Consider the following 17716-nt stretch of genomic DNA (forward strand, 5'->3'; position numbering starts at 1 on the left):
TTCTTGAGTCCAGGAGTTTGAGACCAGTCTGGATAACATAGTGAGATCCTTTCTCTAACAAAACCGAAGAACTTAGCCAGTCATGGTGGTCCACACCTGTAGTCCCAGCTACTTGAGAGGCAGAGGTGGGCGGATCCCTTGAGCCCAGGAGGTCGAGGCTGCAATGAGCTATGATCCTATCACTGCAGCCTGCCTCTAAGAGTATGACCCTGTCTCTAAGAGAAAAAAAGAAACCTCAAAAAACAAAGTAGAGAAAGAGTACATGTAAGTTGTTCTCCAAGCTCTCCTCTTCTGTGGCTCACTGGTTTTAAATGACCTCTGCAGTTTCTTTGATTGTACACTTGCATGTGCACAGTCGTCCGTGCGTAGACCAGTCGGGCTGCTGACTACAGTTGTTCACACTTGTCTTTACACAGAGTGAGCAGAGCGGGAAGTGGGAGCTGAAATCCAGCTCACTCTGTTCACATAGGTCTGTGCCCTGCTGTGAGGCTGCGTCTGCACAGAGGCAGAGGAAGTGATACTGAAAAACATATCAAGGCACCTTCATCTTGACCAGCCAGGTCCCGGAGGACAGCAACACACCCAGAGGGCCCCTGCTTTTCTAATTCACACAACAGTGCCTGTGGCTGCCACAGTCAACTCTGGGGCTCCCTTTGTTCTGAACAACTATCTTACAAATGCCGATGCTGGTTATAGGGGGACCTAGATGAGAGAGTGGGAAGCTTCCACATGGGCCATCTTCACTTTCAAACCTGGCTGAACAACCGGGGTCGAGGAATCCACTCATACTGCCACCAAGTCTGTGGTCTTCTTGTTATTCAGGAGCGGGTGTGCAGAATAAACCTGCATGAGCTGTGACTCGCCTGGTAGATAAGTCCTGAGGTCCAACCTGTGTCTTCAGTTTGATGACTTCAGTGTAGTGCACTTTCCTGAGTCTGCTCATTCCTTCTGTGGTGGGAGGGACAGTCCTTTTCATCTCAATGCTGTGGATGGTGGTTTTAAACTGTATTCATCAGATATCCATGCTGAAGTGTTTAAGGATGGTGTACTGACGTTTTCTAAAAAAAAAAAAAAGTCAAGAGATGAATATTTGAATACATATGTGATAAAGCAAGTAAGCAAATGTTAACTGGAAGAGCTAGGTGATGGTTGTTCTCTGAACAATTATTTCAGCTTTTCAGTACATTCAACATTTTCATAGCAAAATGCAAGGGGAAAAAATCATTCAACATTTAAATTTTATTATATTTATATTTATTAAATTTGTATTTATGAAAATGTTGATATTGTATTTATTAAAGTAATGTAGGCATCAGGGATACAATGATGAATGAGACACGGTCCTTACTGGTGCCCCGTAGAGAGACAAGCAGTGAGCAGATAACAGTAAACAACGTGGTGAGGGCAGCAGGAGACACACACAATGTTTTGGGAATGTCAAGAAGTACCTACCATATTTTGACGTGTGTGTGTGTGTGTGTGTGTGTGTGTGTGTGTGTGTGTGTGTGTTCAGGGAGATCTTTCTGGGAGAGAGGCCGGTAGAGTTCAGCCTTGAATGGCAATGGAATGAAAATTAGCTCAGGGGTTGGGACAGAAGTCCCATGAACAAACACCGTGTGGTGTTTACAGGCTGGGGACTGACTGGTCAGCTTTGGAGAATTTGTGTGTTGTGCTGACCAGCTGGGCTTGATTCCTGGGGGATTTTGAGTGATTGCAGCAAGAAGGGAAGGACAGTCAGGTTCACTCTCTAAAAGGGCTGACCGGGGAAAGTACCTGAGGCACCAAGCTGGAGGTAAGGTGGTGGGAGCCTGTGCGGGTGTTACAGGCAGGAGATGACCTGAATGCAGGTAGTGATAGTGGGGCTGCAGATGAGGGAAGAGATCTGACGAATATTTGGGATATAAAATTGGAAAACTGGAGATGGGGAACACACTGCTTGCTGTAGGAGAGGCTGTTGAGGAGAGAATGATGGGCTCAGATTTGAACGTTTTGAATCTGAGTTGCCTGTGGGACTCTGAAGTGGAGCTGCTCCCTTTGGCAGCCAGAAAAATAAAACTGAAACGTAGGAAAGAGATGGAGATACTGGTTTGGAATTGACATAACAAGGTTTGAATCTGTGGTCGAAATTAACAAGAGAGAAAATGCAGAAAAAAATGAAAGGCGTGGGAGTTCCAATACCCAGCACGGTGCCTGGCACACAGGAAGCGAGTGGCGCATATGTGCTGCACCGTGAAGGAAAAAGCCAGCAGGATCCCAGAGAACACCGCGTTCAAGGATGGGCCGGGAAGAGATGCAGGCAAAGATGAGGAAACAGTTCGTGAATATGGAGATGAAAGAGCCCGTCTGGGGAGTAGTGGTGGTGGGGCAGCTTTCTTGGCGGAGGTCTGTAGGAAAGGGGGATTGGTCTGTAGTAACAAATGGAAGATAGATACAGAAAGACGAGGCCTAAAATCTGTTTTGGGCTCAGCAATTAGGAGGGCGCTGGTGACCAAGGCGTTTCTGCAGAGTGGTGAGGGTGGGGGCGAGAGGCGTGCAGGGGGCTGAGGAGACAGACACAGGGACTGCTGTTTTGAGAAATGTGATAAAATGAGAGGTCACTAGAGGATCAATGGGAGACTGCAGGCTTTAACTACACTTTTCATCCCACCCATAATTTTGCAAGGAAGATATATAGGGACATCACACCCATTTACCACTGTAACTCAAAATCTTAACTTGTCAGCAAATATAAAGGGCAAACTCTACTTCAATTATGACTTGTATTCATGTAGGAAAAAAGCAAATTGTGGTCAGGTCATATCGGCCCACCATTTAACACAGTTTTAAAACGAATATGGACATTAATTTAGTGCCTATTATGTGTTTAGTCACTGGGCTAAACTGAGCAGAAGGCTCCCACTGAGAGGGAAAAGCTGAAATTATGGACGAGCGGATGGTGACAAGGAGGCTCTGGAGAGGGCTGTGGGCGGAAGGCCCAGCCTGGGCACGGCCTCTGCCCCGCGGCGGCTGGAGTGGGCCTCAGGGCTGGAGGCTGGCGGCGGGTTGCAGGGGCTCGGCGCTCTGGAAGGAGACGTGGCCTTGTGCTGAAAGGGGCACGTGTCCTGCAGGGGGCTTCGCCAAGAAGGAACTGCCTGGAACAGCCACTGAGGGCGCGGCTGAGTTAGGGTCAGGGGAAGGAACACTGGAGGGGAGTTAGGGTCAGAGTCAGGGTTAGTGCTAGGGTGAGGTTCAGGTGCAGGGTCAGAATTAGGGTTAAGGTTAGGGGCACTGGGGGAGGCGCCTGCGCTGCCCTCGTGGTTACTCCCACGTGCTCTGGGGCACGAGGGCGTCCGCCAGAGGCCTGGGGACTCCACGGAACGAAGACCTAGAGCCATTTTGAAAGCCCTACGCCATGTTTCCACTAATTTTGAGGAATAAATTATTATTGCTACACAATTGATAAACACCTGTGCAAAAATGAACTTTTAGGTTAAGAGTTTACACAAATGTATGCAATTAACCCTCTCCCCACACAACTTGTAGTAGATCTAAAAATCAGAATTCTCAAGAAAAGGTGTGATCACTCTCCCACAGGAATGATGAAGTCAGGAGACCCCAGCTAGTCGGTTCACCAGGATATGCCAATCATGGCACACTTGTCCCAGTTCTGGGAGCCAAAGTTTTGTCTTCCAATGGCAAGGCAGCATTATCACAGTTGGGCTCCCATTGGCTCTGAGATGTGGGCGGGGTCACCACTCCTGGAGCTGCCACTAGCTCCACCCCATTCCATGCAAATGAAGTCAAAGCTGTGGTGAGTCCACGTGATTAGTCACATGGTTGATGACACACTCTCCCCACCCCTTTAGTGACGTCATTGCCCACTCAAACTCTCACGAGAGTTTGCACAGATGTGGAAAGGAGCTGGCAGGGCAGTTCCCTGGGACAGAAGGGAGTCAGGGGGTCCAACAGGGGCCCTCCACTGCCATCCCAGAACCTCCAGTCCAGCTTTAGCCAGGGGCCCCGGGGGGCCTGTGGGAAGTGCCAGGGGCCCCCAAGCACACTCTGCTCTCATTGGCTGGCTGCGCCTACATGCAAATGAGGGCCAACGTCACTTCCTGAGGCCAATCGAGCGCCATTTTCTCTTTCTGGCTGCGCGGGAGGAGGGGACCAGTCGCGCTGGGGGTGGGCGCGCGCTGAGGCGGGGGTCCCGCCGCGCGGGGCGGAGGCGCGGGCGGGCGCAGGCGGCCCCACGGGACGCGGCTGCGCTCGGCGGAAGACTCGGCAGCCCTGCGAGAGGCAGCAGCGGAGACGCGGTGCTCCTCGGGCGCCAAGCGGTAGGTACGGCCCGGCCCGGCGCGGGCCCGCGCGGCGACGCCCCCTGCCCCGGTCCTGGCCCCCGCCCCAGTCTGGCCACCTCCGAGCCCCGCCCCCGCCGGTACCCAGCCCACACCCACGCCCGCCGCCTGCCCTCGCGGCGCCCGTGGCCGCCTCGGGAATCCCGGGACGTTCTCAGGGCGCGGGTTCGCGGCCCGAACGGCGCCCGTCGACCCCCGACGCGCCCGCGGCCCGCCCCGCCCGCCGCCGGTCACGTGGGAGCGGGGGCCGCCCCGGGAGGGCGGAGAAGGAGATGGGGACCTGAGGGGAGAGTAGGAATAGGGGAAAGACGAGGACGGGGACCGAGGGAGAGAGGGGGGCTGGTGAAGGGAGCGAGGAGTAGAGGGAGAGGGAACGGGGATGGAGAAGAAGACAGGGGTCGAGGAGCTGTGGCGACCCCTGTAAGGACTCCAGAAACGCCCCGCCCGCTGCATCCCCGAGACCGGGTTCTCCTGGAAGCTTCTCTCTGGAGGAGCCTTGAGTGACGGCAGATGTAGGGCAGGAGCTGACGGTGACACCTAAATCTGCCCAGGTTTTTTTTTCCCTAGAAAGGTTTGAAGAACAGCTGATAACGGGGCCCTGTTTCTTCATCGTTGAGCTTTTGATGCGAATATCAATAATTGATATGCAGATGTTGACTTTAACATTACTTTTCATCTGCCGTTGCTGGTTGCGTTGAAACAGATTCCGTTTACAAAATTTCTACTACAGTTGGCTTTGGAATGTTAATTTTAACTGCCCTTTTAAATACTGTACAGATGCAGAATGAGAAATAATTAGATATTTTAAGTAGTTTATTTGAACAGAAGACTTGCCTGAGTGCTTAAAACTTTATTTGCACGGGTAATCACTGCCTCTTGGGATCTTGAGGAATATACTGGCTGTGGAGGAGTGGGGTCGGGGAGGAGAAACTGGTAAGCAGGTAACTGACAATGCAGATTGGCAAGTGGGGCAGCAATTTGTAGAGTACTGTGGGCATCTGCCACGCAGAGCCTTTATCAAAAGAGGGGGTTTGGAGTCTGGGTACCATTTGTGGGGGTGAGGAGCATTAGTGGGAGAGAGGACCACATGTAAAAAGAGTTGTGTAAAGTACATGTTCAGCTGTGTTTGGAAGTCCGTAATGTATGTGTAACTTATTTAAAGATGTTCTTGGAGAGTTGGCCATGTTTGAGTGTGTATTAATATTTCGGTTAAATTTCGGTTGGAGTTAGGATTTCACTGCGAAGACAGCATTGAGCCCGTCGTCCTTAAACATGAAGTGACAGATGTGTGTTAAGAAAGGAAGTACAAGAGTGAAGATGAGACAAGAGGTTGTCCTACCGGCCCTCTAGTTGAGGGGAGGAACAGTGAGGGTTAGGACATGTCTGAAAGGAGTTGATCACTGTTTATGGGGGAAGATGACAGCTATGCTAAGATTTTTAGCTGAAGAGATTCTGGGATTTGGGAGACACGTTTTTAATTTGAACCCAAGTTTGCAATATGCTGTTGGTTAATTTATGATTGCCCTCATAAGTTCACCAATAGCATATTGCAAACTTGGTTTCTGCCCTGCCCTTCATCCTCTGGCTATCCTAGACCTGTTAGGGCAATGTGTTACATAGGTGGAAACAGGTATCTCCCAGTGATTTGAACCCAGATCTGCTGAATGTATGATCCAAGTATTCTGTGTTTTTAAAGCTGCTTTTTAAGAAGTCCTGTATTCCAATAGTTGGGACATTTCATTTAGTTTTTTGGAGTTAATTAATAGCAAACTCAGTGCTTATGTGCTGTTTTGCATGTATTAACTCATTTATCCTCATGGCTACTCTGAGGTCATACTCGCCCTGTTTTACAGAAGAGCCAGCTGAGGCCTGGAGAGAGTAAGTGATTTCCTGAAGATTACACAGCTCATAAATGGTGGAGCTGATGTAAACCCGGGCACACAACTCCAGAATCCTTTTTGGTGACCATCGTTTTGTGCGATTTCACAGGAACTAAAAAAAAGTTCTGTGGCTTAAAAAGTATTGTTTATTACTGTATTACCTGAATGACATTTTTTTTTTTTTTGAGACGGAGTTTTGCCCTGTCGCCCAGGCTGGAGTGCAGTGGTGTGATCTCGGCTCACTGCAACCTCTGCCTCCCGGGTTCAAGCGATTCTCCTGCCTCAGCGTCCCGAGTAGGACCCGGCCAATTTTTTTGTAATTTTTAGTAGAGACAGGGTTTCACCATATTGGTCAGGCTGGTCTCCAACTCCTGACCTCAGGTGATTGGCCCGCCTTAGCCTTCCAAAGTGCTGGGATTACAGGTGTGAGCCGTTGCACCTGGCCAACATTTTCTTTTAGAATGTATTTTTTTTCTATAATAGAATATCCTTAAGAGATCATTATACTAAAAAATCCCCAGAGAAGTCCTTTATGTACCTTTTTGGGAAATAATATTTTCTTGTGCATATCAGTGGAATTTTATGGTAGTTCCATGCCTACCGCAAACATTAGGAATTGAGATTTATTTTGAATTGAAATTGATAGGTTGGTGCATGATGTGGAAACAGTTGGCCGCCCCGGTTAGCCTGCTGTTTTCTAATGGTGAAAATACAGATTTTACTGAGCTCTAAGAATCTATGGAGAACAGTATCTATAGAGGATCTATAAATATGAAAACATTGAACTATTTCATAGTTAATTCATCCACTGGGCATTTTATATGGAATATTTTATCTTAGGATTGATAAATTATGCTATAAGAATGGATCTAAGAATGAATAAATTGTGGTAGCTTAGAATGGATAAATTATGGGTAAAAGTCAGCTTCCCATCCCCAAAGTGGTTGGCAACAGTTATGAAACCTGTAATTTACTTGCATTTTATTTTTTATCCTTTGTTGGTTTCCCTAAAGCAGTTAGGAAACTGCTAAAAAAAAAAAAAAAAGGGGGGGGGAACTTTTCCCCCTCCTTTTTTTAAATGGAAAGGTATTTGTGTGCTTGTGTTTTGTTTTGTTTAGAAGGGCCACAATAACGATGAAGGAATGGAAGCACTTTCATTTGAGAATAAAAAGTTCCTATTTTTCAAATTCAAGGGAAAAAAATAAAAAAGTGACAACTCCTTGGCCCTAGTCCCAAGCCTTGAACAAGTAACCACAGACCCCTGCCCAATCTCTGAGAGCCTCATTTTAGTAACCCCTTTCTGAGGTTCATGTATGTACAACCATGCTTACATGAATCAGCCAATCCCAAATCACTCTGCTTTTAAAAGTCCACCAGTCTTTGTATCCCAGGCTTCTCAAAACTCTGTGATAAGATCAGCTCTGGCTGTGTGAGTTGAGATTTTCTTGGAAGCAGTAAATTTAGCTTCCCTGTTTCAGATACATATGGATGATGGTCCCTACTTTAGACAATACTGTTTGTCAGCCAGCTTTTGGAGAAGAACCCCAGAGGATAGAGAGGATAGTGGAACTTTAAGGAGGAAATGAAATCAAGTCTGATAGAGTCCGTGGAAAGCAGCTAACAAAATTTTCGTTGAGTTTTGCTCTGACCAAAGAAGCTGGACTGGGCCAGAAAGTGACCTTGAGCTTAGTGTTTAGAAATGCATAATGAGGTTATGGCAGCTCTTGTGTGGGAGTGTAAGCTTTTGAAGGCTAGAACCCAAATCAGTGCATTTTATTAAAGAAAATTTTTAAACTTAAAATTTTATAAAGAAAATTTTTAAATTTTTATCCTCCCAGTTCTACAATGCTAATGATCCTTAAATCTCTCCCTTTGCTGAGACCAGGATACATTTTTCACATAGATAACTTCGAAAAGAAATTTATCCGCTTCAAAACAGCTTCTCAAAAACTTGGTGTTTGCTTGTTACCCACCAAAAATTTCTCCCTATTATATGTTAACCCTTTCTGCCTCCCACTCCTTTCCCAGTTTGATTCCAGTCCACCTTTTTGGTTTTACTTTTGCCGAATAAATTCAGACTTTTCCTCCTTTACCTCAATTTTTTGATGCTAATTTATTCACCTTGTATGTCTTGGGCACCAGCTTTCCATAGCCATGTCCTCTTTAGAACCTCCTAGCACTTTCTGCATATCTTACGGTTCTTATCCTGTTTTATTTTATATCTTTTGTTCATTTAATGAACATTTGCTACGTACTGTGCTCTGTGATGGGACCCTCTCAAGCAAATATAACATGATTTCTGCCCTGGAGTAGTTCAGCCCAATAGGAGAAGTGGATATATAAGTAGATAATTGCAACATGGTGAGTCGAGTGCAGTGGAGTGGTATGTGGCTATGGTGCTAAGTCCTAGGAGGGATCACTAAGCCTGTCCTTGGGTGGGGGATACAAGAGAGGAATGTAGAAGTAGAATTGCTTACTCAGAAATTGTCCTTAAAAATCATGAGAGAGCTGGGCATGGTGGTTCATGCCTGTAATCCCCGTACTTTGAGAGGCTGACGGGGAGGATTGCTTGAGCTCAGGAGTTCAAGACCAGCCTGGGTAACATAGGGAGACCCCGTCTCTACCAAAAAATAAAAAAAAGTTAGCCAGGTGTGGTGGCATACATCGGTAGTCCAAGCTACTCATGAGGTTGAGGCAGGAGGATTGCTTGAGGCTGGGAGGTTGAGGCTGCAGTGAGCTGTAATCAAGCCGCTATACTCCAGCCTGGGTGAAAGAGCAAGACCCTGTCTCAAAAAAAAAAAAAAAGAAAAAAAAGATCTTGAGAGGTATTGCCACATTACCCTGTAAAAGCATAAAAATTAAAATTTTTCTACTTTTACTACCACCAGATGTTAGTAATCTTAATAGTTACTGTTTTGATAATAAAAATTTGACATTTTAAATGGCATTTCTTTATTATTAATGAAGTTGAATAACCAAATATTTGCCACTTGAGTTTGACTGATATATATTTTAGCTTTTATAGCCTACACATTTAAATTTTGGAATAGTTGGCAGATTTTTAGGAAAGTTACAAGTATAGTACAAATAACTTTTTTCCCTGAATCACTTGAGAATAAGTTGCCAAAAAAGTTGCCACATTACCCTAAATACTACAAACAAGAACATTCTCCTACATATCCATAACAAAACCATCAAAATCAGGAAATCACTACATTCGAGCGGGTTATAGTCTATATAACTATATAGATTATCACTGTATACCAAACCACCCCAAACTTACTGGAGTAAGACATTTTATGTCAGAAGTGCATCAGTTCTCTGCGTCAGTTCTATTCAGACAGGGAAGGGAGATGGTTTGTTTCTGGTGCACAGTGTCTGGGGCCTCATCTGGGAAGACTTAAAGGCAGGGGGTGACTTGACAGCTAGGGCTGGAATCCTCAAGAGGCATCTTCGCTCCCATGCTGGTAGTTGATGTGGAACACCTCTTCCTGGTGTCTCTGTGGGCTAGTTGGCACTTTCTACACATGTGGTATCTAGATTCTGAGCACGATCATCCCGAGAGAGGTAGGTGGCATTTTTATGATCTAGTCTTGGAGTTCTCATGGCATTATTTCCTCCATACTTGATTGGTCAAGGCAGCCACAAAGTTCTGCCCAAAGGTCAGGAGGGGGCATAGATGCTGCCACTTTTGGGAGGAGTGTTAGGGCCGTATTGTAAGAGCATGTGGGTTGGAAGGTATTGTGTGTTTGGAAAATTCACTTTGCCACAGGTTGTATCTGTTACTTGATATATGCCCACATTGTCTCGTATCTGGCCTATGGGAGCCCTTTGAAGCTGGTTACTTTTGTGTTCTGTTGACATGCCTCATTGAGCAACTGCTTTATATTTTGGCACAGGATGTTCTAGGCTCATCTTGTCTTTACCATGCTCCAGCCATTTTTCCTAGGGTTCTTTTTAAAGGAAAGCGGTATTTAGGAATTCAGGTTTGAGCCTTAGTTGTGCCCACTGCTACTGGGGTGTATAACTGCATCCAGGCACTCTCAGTGGGCAGAGCTATGAATGTATGTGTGTATGTGGACACACACTCTCAAACTATCTCTATTCTTCTATCTGTGTGTTGAAAACAATGAGTTCACTTCAGTAACCCCTAGTCTGGTCAAGTACTACAGGGTTTATTTTAATTTTATGCCTTTTTAGATATTGTTTTAAACAGCTTGAGATATAATTTATGTACCATACAATTCACCAATTTGAAGTGTACAGTGAATGGCTATGGGCTCATTCACATTGCATGTACATCACCACAGTTGAGTTCAGAACGAAGAAGTCCTGCTTCCATCACTTCCCAGTTCTCCCAGCCCTGGCAGCCACTGCTGTGCTTTTTTTTTCTGGGGATGGAGTTTTGCTCTTACTGGTCAGGGTGGAGTGCAGTGGCACGACCTCGGCTCACTGCAACCTCTGTCTCCCAGGGTCAGGCGATTCTCCCGCCTCAGCCTCCCGAGTAGCCGAGATTACAGGCGCCCAGCTAATTTTTTGTATTTTTAGTAGAGACGGGGCTTCACCATGTTGGCCAGGCTGGTCTTGAACTCCTGACCTCAGGTGATCCACCCACCTTGGCCTCCCAAAGTGCTGGGATTACAGGTGTGAGCCACTGCACTCGGCCCACTGTTGTGTTTTCTATGGATTTGCCTGTTCTGGACACTTCACATAAATAGAATCATACAATATGTGGTCCTTGTGTCTGGCTTCTTTTACTTAGCATATTTCCAAAGTTTGTCCATATTGTAGCATGTATGTATTTCATTTCTTTTATGGCCAAATAATCTATTGTATGGATATGTCATATTTTATTTATCCAGTCATCAGTTTATTTATCAAATGCCCCAATGCAGGGGCATTTGGTTTGTTTACACATTTTGGTGACTGAATAGTGTTGTCATGAACATCCTTATATAAGTTTTTGGGTGGATGTATGCTTTTCTCTTGAGTGGAATTGCTGGTTCATATGTTACCTATATTTTTAATCTTTTGTGGGACAGCCAGACTGTTTTCAGGCACACATGAAGACTGGCTGCACTGGTTTACATTACTATTAGGAATGTATGAGAGTTCCAATTTCTCCACGTCCTTGCCAACACGTTTCCTTTTTTTTTCTTTATAGATATCCTGGTGGGCACAGTATCTCTTTGTGGTTTTGATTTGCATTTCTCCAAATGGCTAATGATGTTGAGCATTTTTTTTTTTGTTTGTTTTAAGACAGGGTCTCACTCTGTTGCTCAGGCTGGAATATAGTGGCGTGATCAGACTCACTGCAGCCTTGACCTCCTGGGCTCGGGTGATCCCCTCACCTCAGCCTCCTGGATAGCTGGGACTACAGGTGCGCACCAGGATGCCCAGCTAATTTTTGTATTTTTTATAGAGGCAGGGTTTCACCATGTTGCCCTGGCTGGTCTTCAATTCCTGAGCTCAAACAGTCTGCCTGATCTGCGTACCTCAGCCTCCTGAGCTGCTGGAATTACAGGCATGAGCCACTGTTCCCTGCCTGAGCATCTTTTCATGTACCTTAGTGGACATTTTTCTTTGGAGAAGTGTCTGTGATCCTTTGCCCATTTGTAAACTGGGTTATCTGTGTTTTAATTATTGAGATACAAGAGTTATCTGTATTCTGCATATAAGTTCCTTATTAGAAAGGAATAATGGTTTGCAAATATTTTCTCCCGTTTTGTGGGTTTTTTGCTTTTTTGATGGTGTCCTTTGAAGCATAAGCATTTTTAATTTTGGTAAAGTCCATACCTATTTTTTCTTTCATTACTGATGCTTTTTGGTGTCCTATCTAGGAATTCCTTGCCGAATCTAAGGTCATCAATGTTTATGCTTACGTTTTCTTGTAAGAGTTTTATAGTTTTAGGTCTTACATATAGGTGTGTGATCCACTTTTGAGTTAATTTTTGTATATGGTGTAAGGAAGAGGTCAACCTCATTCATTTGCATATGAATGTTCACTCGTTCTGCAACAATTTGTTGAAAATTATACTCTATTCCTAGTGTTTTACCAACCCTGTCAAAAAATGTATTTTTGTGTATTATATACATGTACTTATTACAGTTTTGTTTTCTTTCCTTTTAAGGAAAATTTCAAAAATGTTTCAAATTCCTGTGGAAAATCTTGACAACATCAGAAAGGTGCGAAAAAAGGTGAAAGGTATTCTTGTGGATATTGGGCTTGACAGCTGCAAGGAGTTACTGAAGGTAAGAGGACATAAGTAGCCAACTGGAATCTGGAGGTGAGATTTGAACTCGGGTTTTTGAAGAGTGGGTAAGATTCCTCAAAATGGAAATTGCTGTTATACTTCAGATGGCTGTGTGAAAGCCTCATTAGTACTTATTTATGTCTTTATGACATAAAGTGAGCTATTTAAGCTGTTCAGGTTTTTAAGCTACTTTAAGGAGGGGATTTTTCTAGTCATTAGTTATTAAAAAATTGTTTTTGATGTTTGAGGGAAATGTGATTTGTTATTTTAGCAAAAGAAAACTAACTTAATTTCCCAGTATTGTTAGAGCAATCAACAAATGGGCATGCATAAATGAAATGATAGGGTTTTTTTAAATCCTGATTTGTGTAGTTGTATATGTGATCTCAGAAAAGTTTTCCTAAAATTTTGTCTGTCCTTATAACATTGAGAATACATAGTTGGCATATATAGTTTTAAACAATGTTAAATAAAAGTTGTTGTATATCCTGGCCGGGCATGGTGGCTCACGTCTGTAATCTCAGCACTTTGGGAGGCTGAGGTGGATGGATCACTTGAGGTCAGGAGTTCGAGACCAGCCTGGCCAACAACATGGTGAAACCCTGTCTCTACTGAAAATACAAAAATTAGCTGGGTGTGGTGGCGGGCGCCTGCAGTTGCAGCTACTCAGGAGGCTGAGACACAAGAATTGCTTGAACCTGGGTGGCAGAAGTTGCAGTGAGCCGAGATAGCACCACTGCACTCCAGCCTGGGTGACAGAGTGAGTGAGACTCTGTCTCAAAAAAAAAAAAAAAAAAGTTCTTATATATCCTTGTAGTCATTGGTAATGACATTTTTGTCTCGTCTAATCATTTATAGCCTTGCATTCCCCTTCATTAATAAATGTAGTCTAGGATCAGGTATGTATTTGGTTGTCATGTCTCTTTAGTCTCCTTTTGAGGTCAATTCAATCTTTTAAGGTGGAATTCTGTTAGGAAATTTGTTTTATTTTTAAGTAACATGTCAGTAACAACGAAAGTTTCTCATCCTAGAGTCCTTTGTTTTTGACTTGACTGGAACTGAACATTGCTCATGAACTTTTGCTTCCTTAGCCTGAGAATGTGTTTACTCTTCTGAATTTCTTCATGACTGTTTACTTTTTTTTCCCAAGACTTTACTGATGCAGAGATATGGTACTTCACAAGGGAAAATTAAGAGATTTGAATGGCTTAAACTGTTAATTAGATTAACTGTTGAATTAGTAAAACTATTTTGGGGAGAAAATTTTATTTGTAATTGGGCCTATAATGAAATTTTTGAAAATTCAAGTAATACAGAAGTTTTTTGTAGAAAAATTAGAAAACAGACACAGAAACAAGACAGTAAGACTCACGCGTAAACCATTACCCTGAAATATCCAGAATTAATGTTGTTATATATCTATAGATTTTTAAAAACGGGATATATTCACATTTTTTTCTTAAAAGGATATAATCAAATTGTATAAGATACTGTACCAACTGTTGTTTCTTTTTCACTGAACTGCATAGTAAGAACCTTTTTCCATGTGAAGTGCATTTATTCTTAATCCACCACAGCAATTAGAGTTCTTTGTTTTCAAGCAGCAGAAACCAATCTGACCAATTTACACAAAAGGAGATTTATTGGAAGCCTCTTGGGGGGCTTAGGCAGGAGAATGGCATGTACCCAGGAGGCGGAGCTTGCAGTGAGCTGAGATGGCGCCACTGCCCTCCAGCCTGGGTGACAGAGTGACAGACTCCGTCTCAAAAAAAAAAAAAAAATCCAAGCTGACTGGAGAACCAACCCTGTAGAGAGAAAGAACCAAGGGAACTACCTGTCCATCGTCCTCACTGCTGCCTTGCTCTGTATTTCAGATTTCAGAGTGGTATGTCGCTCTGCCTTCTTGTAAGATTTACACAGCACATGTGACTTCAATCTTAGCAAAAGTTAACACCTCCAATAGGAGGCGGTTCTTGTCAATAGCCTGGCTGAGAAAAGTAAGCCCTAGGAAAGGTAGACTCTTCCACGAATCTAATATTTTCTAAACTATATCTAAACCCTGCTACACATAGAAACTCTTTAGGAGTTGTTTTTTCTAAAAATTAACATCTGATCAGAAATTAACATTGGATCTGGGATGGGCTAGGGACCTTTGTCAAGTTGCCTGCCAAACATACCTTGGTGCTGCCAGTGCAGGACAGGGATGGTTGCCAACTTGCTGCACACTGAGATGCCACAGCAAGTGTATTCAACCACCTCCCCCCCAACCCCCAATCTGTGCCAGTCCCCAACTTGGGACTACAGTGGAATGTGGACCTCTTGACAACTTGGTACGGTCCCAGGTGGAAGATGTGAGTGAGAGAGTGGTTATAGGGTTGGGGACTAGGAGGAAGGCTGAGGCCAAGTGGGCTTTGGGGTGAGGGCAAGGCAGAGAGCAGTATCAGACCTGGCCCTGGAAAGGGTAAAGGAGGCAGACCATGTGTGAGCTGAGGCTCCAAGCCCTTGGCATATGCTCCATGTCCCATCAGAGTTCACTTTTATAATATAAAACACAAATTCAAAGATAGATTGTTAAGAATTCACGATGGTTACCACTGAGCATTAAATCCCTTGAGCACAGGCTTTGTGCAGCTGTGCTAGTTGCATGCCCATGGAGCTGGCCCTGACTGGTATATTCTCTTCTTTTTTTTTTTTTTTGAGACAGGGTCTCGCTCTTTTACCCAGGCTGGTGTGCAGTGGTACAATCACGGCTCCCTGCAGCCTTAATTTCCTGGGCTCAGATGATCCTCCCAACTCAGCTTTCTGAGTAGCTGGCACTATAGGTGCATACCACCACACCTGGGTAATTTTTTTTTGTATTTTTTATTGAGTCGAGGTTTCACCATGTTGCTCAGGCTGGTCTTGAACTCCTGGGCTCAAGTGATCCACTTACCTTGGCCTCCCAGAGTGCTGGGATTATATGTGTGAGCCACTACACCTGGCCCATGACTGGTATTTTCTTTTATTCATTTATTTTTTTTTTGAGATGGAGTCACTCTGTCGCCAGGCTGGAGTTCAGTGGTGCGATCTCTGGCTCACTGCAACCTCCGACTCCCTGGTTCAAGTGATTCTCCTGCCTCCGCCTCATGAGTAGCTGGGATTACAGGCGCGTACCACCAAGTCCAGCTAATTTTTGTATTTTTAGTAGAGATGGGGTTTCACCATGTTGGCCAGGATGGTCTCGATCTGTTGGTGGACACTTGGATTGATTTCACCTTTTGGCTCTTGTGAATAATGCTACAATGAACATTGGTGCACAAGTATTTGTTTGAGTCACTGTTTTCAGTTATTTTGGGTGTATATACCTAGGAGTGGAATTTTTGGGTCATATAGTTATTCTGTTTACTTTTTCAAAGAACTGCCAAACTTTTCACAGTGAAAGTGCACCATTTTACATTCCTACCAGAAGTGTACAAGAATTAAATCTGTTCACATCATTACCAACACTTACTTTTTTCTCCTTCCTCCCTTCCCTTCCTTTCTCCCTGTCTGCTTCCTTCCCTCTGTCCCTCTTCCTTTTCCTTTCTCCCTCCCTCACTTGCCATCCTAATAGTGTAAAGTGGAATCTCATGGTGGTTTTGATTTGCATTTCCGTAGACAAATGAGTTTCAGCATCTTTTCACGTGCTTATAAGCCGTTTGTATATCTTCTTTGGAAAAATGCCTGTTGGCAGGTTCTTTGCCTGTTTTTTAATTGGGTTTGTCTTTATGTTGTTGAAATACAGTAATTTCATTATTCTGGGTATTAAACCGTTATCAAATATGTGATTTGCATATATTTTCTTCTACAGGTTGTCTTTACTTTCTTGATAACATCGTGTTGCACAAAAGTTGTTAATTTTGATGAAGTCCAATTTATCTATTTTTTCTTTTGTTGTTGGTGTTTTTTATTTCATATCTAAGAATCCATTGCCAAGTCCAAGGTCATGAAAATTTTCTCCTATGTTTTTCCTAAGAGTTTTATGGTTGTAGTTCTCATGTTAAGTCGCTGATCTATTTTGAGTTAATTGTTATATATTGTATAAGTAGGAGTCCAGTTTCATTCTCTTACATGTAGATAGAAATTCAGTTGTTTCAGCACCGTTTCTTCTAGAGACTGTTTGTTCCCTATTGAATGGACTTGGCACCCTTATTGAAAATCAGTTGGTCCTGGATATATGGGTTTATTTCTGTACTCTCAGTTCTATTCCATTGATCTATATGTCTATCCTTATAACAATCCTATACTGTTTTTTTTTTGAGACTGAGTCTTGCTCTGTCACCCAGGTTGGAGTGCAGTGACATGATCTTGGCTCGCTGCAACCTCTGCCTCCTGGGTTCAAGAAGTGATTCTCTTGCCTCAGCCTCTCGAGTAGCTGAGATTACAGGTGCCTACCACCATGTCTGGCTAATTTTTGTATTTTTAGTAGAGACGGGGTTTTGTGATGTTGGCCAGGCTGATCTTGAACTTCCAACCTCAAATGATCCACCCACCTCAGCCTCCCGAAGTGCTGGGATTACAGATGTGAGCCACTGTGCCCGGCACCTATACTGTTTTGATTTAAACAAATGGTAAGTTTTATAGTAAGTTTTGAAATTGGGAAGTGTGAGTCTTCCAACTGTATTCTTTATTTCAGTATTGTTCTGGCTTTTTGGGGCCCCTTGTAATTTCATATGAATATGAGGATAGACTTTTCCATTTCTGCAAAGAAGACTGTTAGAACTTTGATAAGGATTGTGTTTGACATTACTTTGGGGATTATTGACATCTTAACAACATTGTCTTCCTATTTGTGAACATACTCTGTTTCTTTAGGCCTTTAATTTCTTTCGACAGTGCTTTGTAGTTTCATTGTGTAAGTCTTTCACTTCTTTGGTTAAATTCATACAATAAACTCATAGGTATTTTGTTATAAGTGGAATTGTGTTCATAATTTCCTGTTCAGATTTTTCAGTGCAGATGTATAGAAACAACTGATTTTTGTGTATTGATCTTGAATCATGCAGCTTTGCTGAATTTGTCATTAGCTCTGGTAGTTTCTTGTAGATTCTTTGGGATTTTCTATATGTAGAATCATGCATTCTGCAAATAAGGCTTTACTTCTATTTTTCAGTTACAATGCCTTTTATTTTTTGCCTCATTGTTCTGTTTAGAACGTCCAGTATAATATCTTGTGGCAGCAATGAAAGGTGGGGGTCCTTGTCTTGTTCCTGATATTAGGAGGAGAGTT

General features: G+C 43.6%; 1 protein-coding gene across 3 annotated transcripts in view; it reads left to right on the plus strand.

The window, feature by feature from the left end:
- The first annotated feature begins 4101 nt into the window (after positions 1 to 4101).
- ADNP2 (ADNP homeobox 2) overlaps positions 4102 to 17716 on the plus strand; it is a 31005-nt gene continuing 17390 nt past the window's right edge. Inside the window, exons 1-2 of one of the 3 annotated variants that reach the window (XM_031003763.3) lie at positions 4102 to 4313; positions 12346 to 12466. In XM_031003763.3, coding sequence (XP_030859623.1) covers positions 12359 to 12466 — 108 coding nt within the window. In that variant the 5' untranslated portion in view covers positions 4102 to 4313; positions 12346 to 12358. Of the gene's footprint in view, positions 4314 to 4378; positions 4906 to 12345; positions 12467 to 17716 lie in introns of those variants that run through there. The other 2 variants (XM_055368688.2, XM_063699332.1) reach the window with 2 other exon arrangements.

Source organism: Gorilla gorilla, chromosome 17, assembly GCF_029281585.2.
Source record: "Gorilla gorilla gorilla isolate KB3781 chromosome 17, NHGRI_mGorGor1-v2.1_pri, whole genome shotgun sequence".
NCBI classification, from domain to species: Eukaryota; Metazoa; Chordata; class Mammalia; order Primates; family Hominidae; genus Gorilla; species Gorilla gorilla.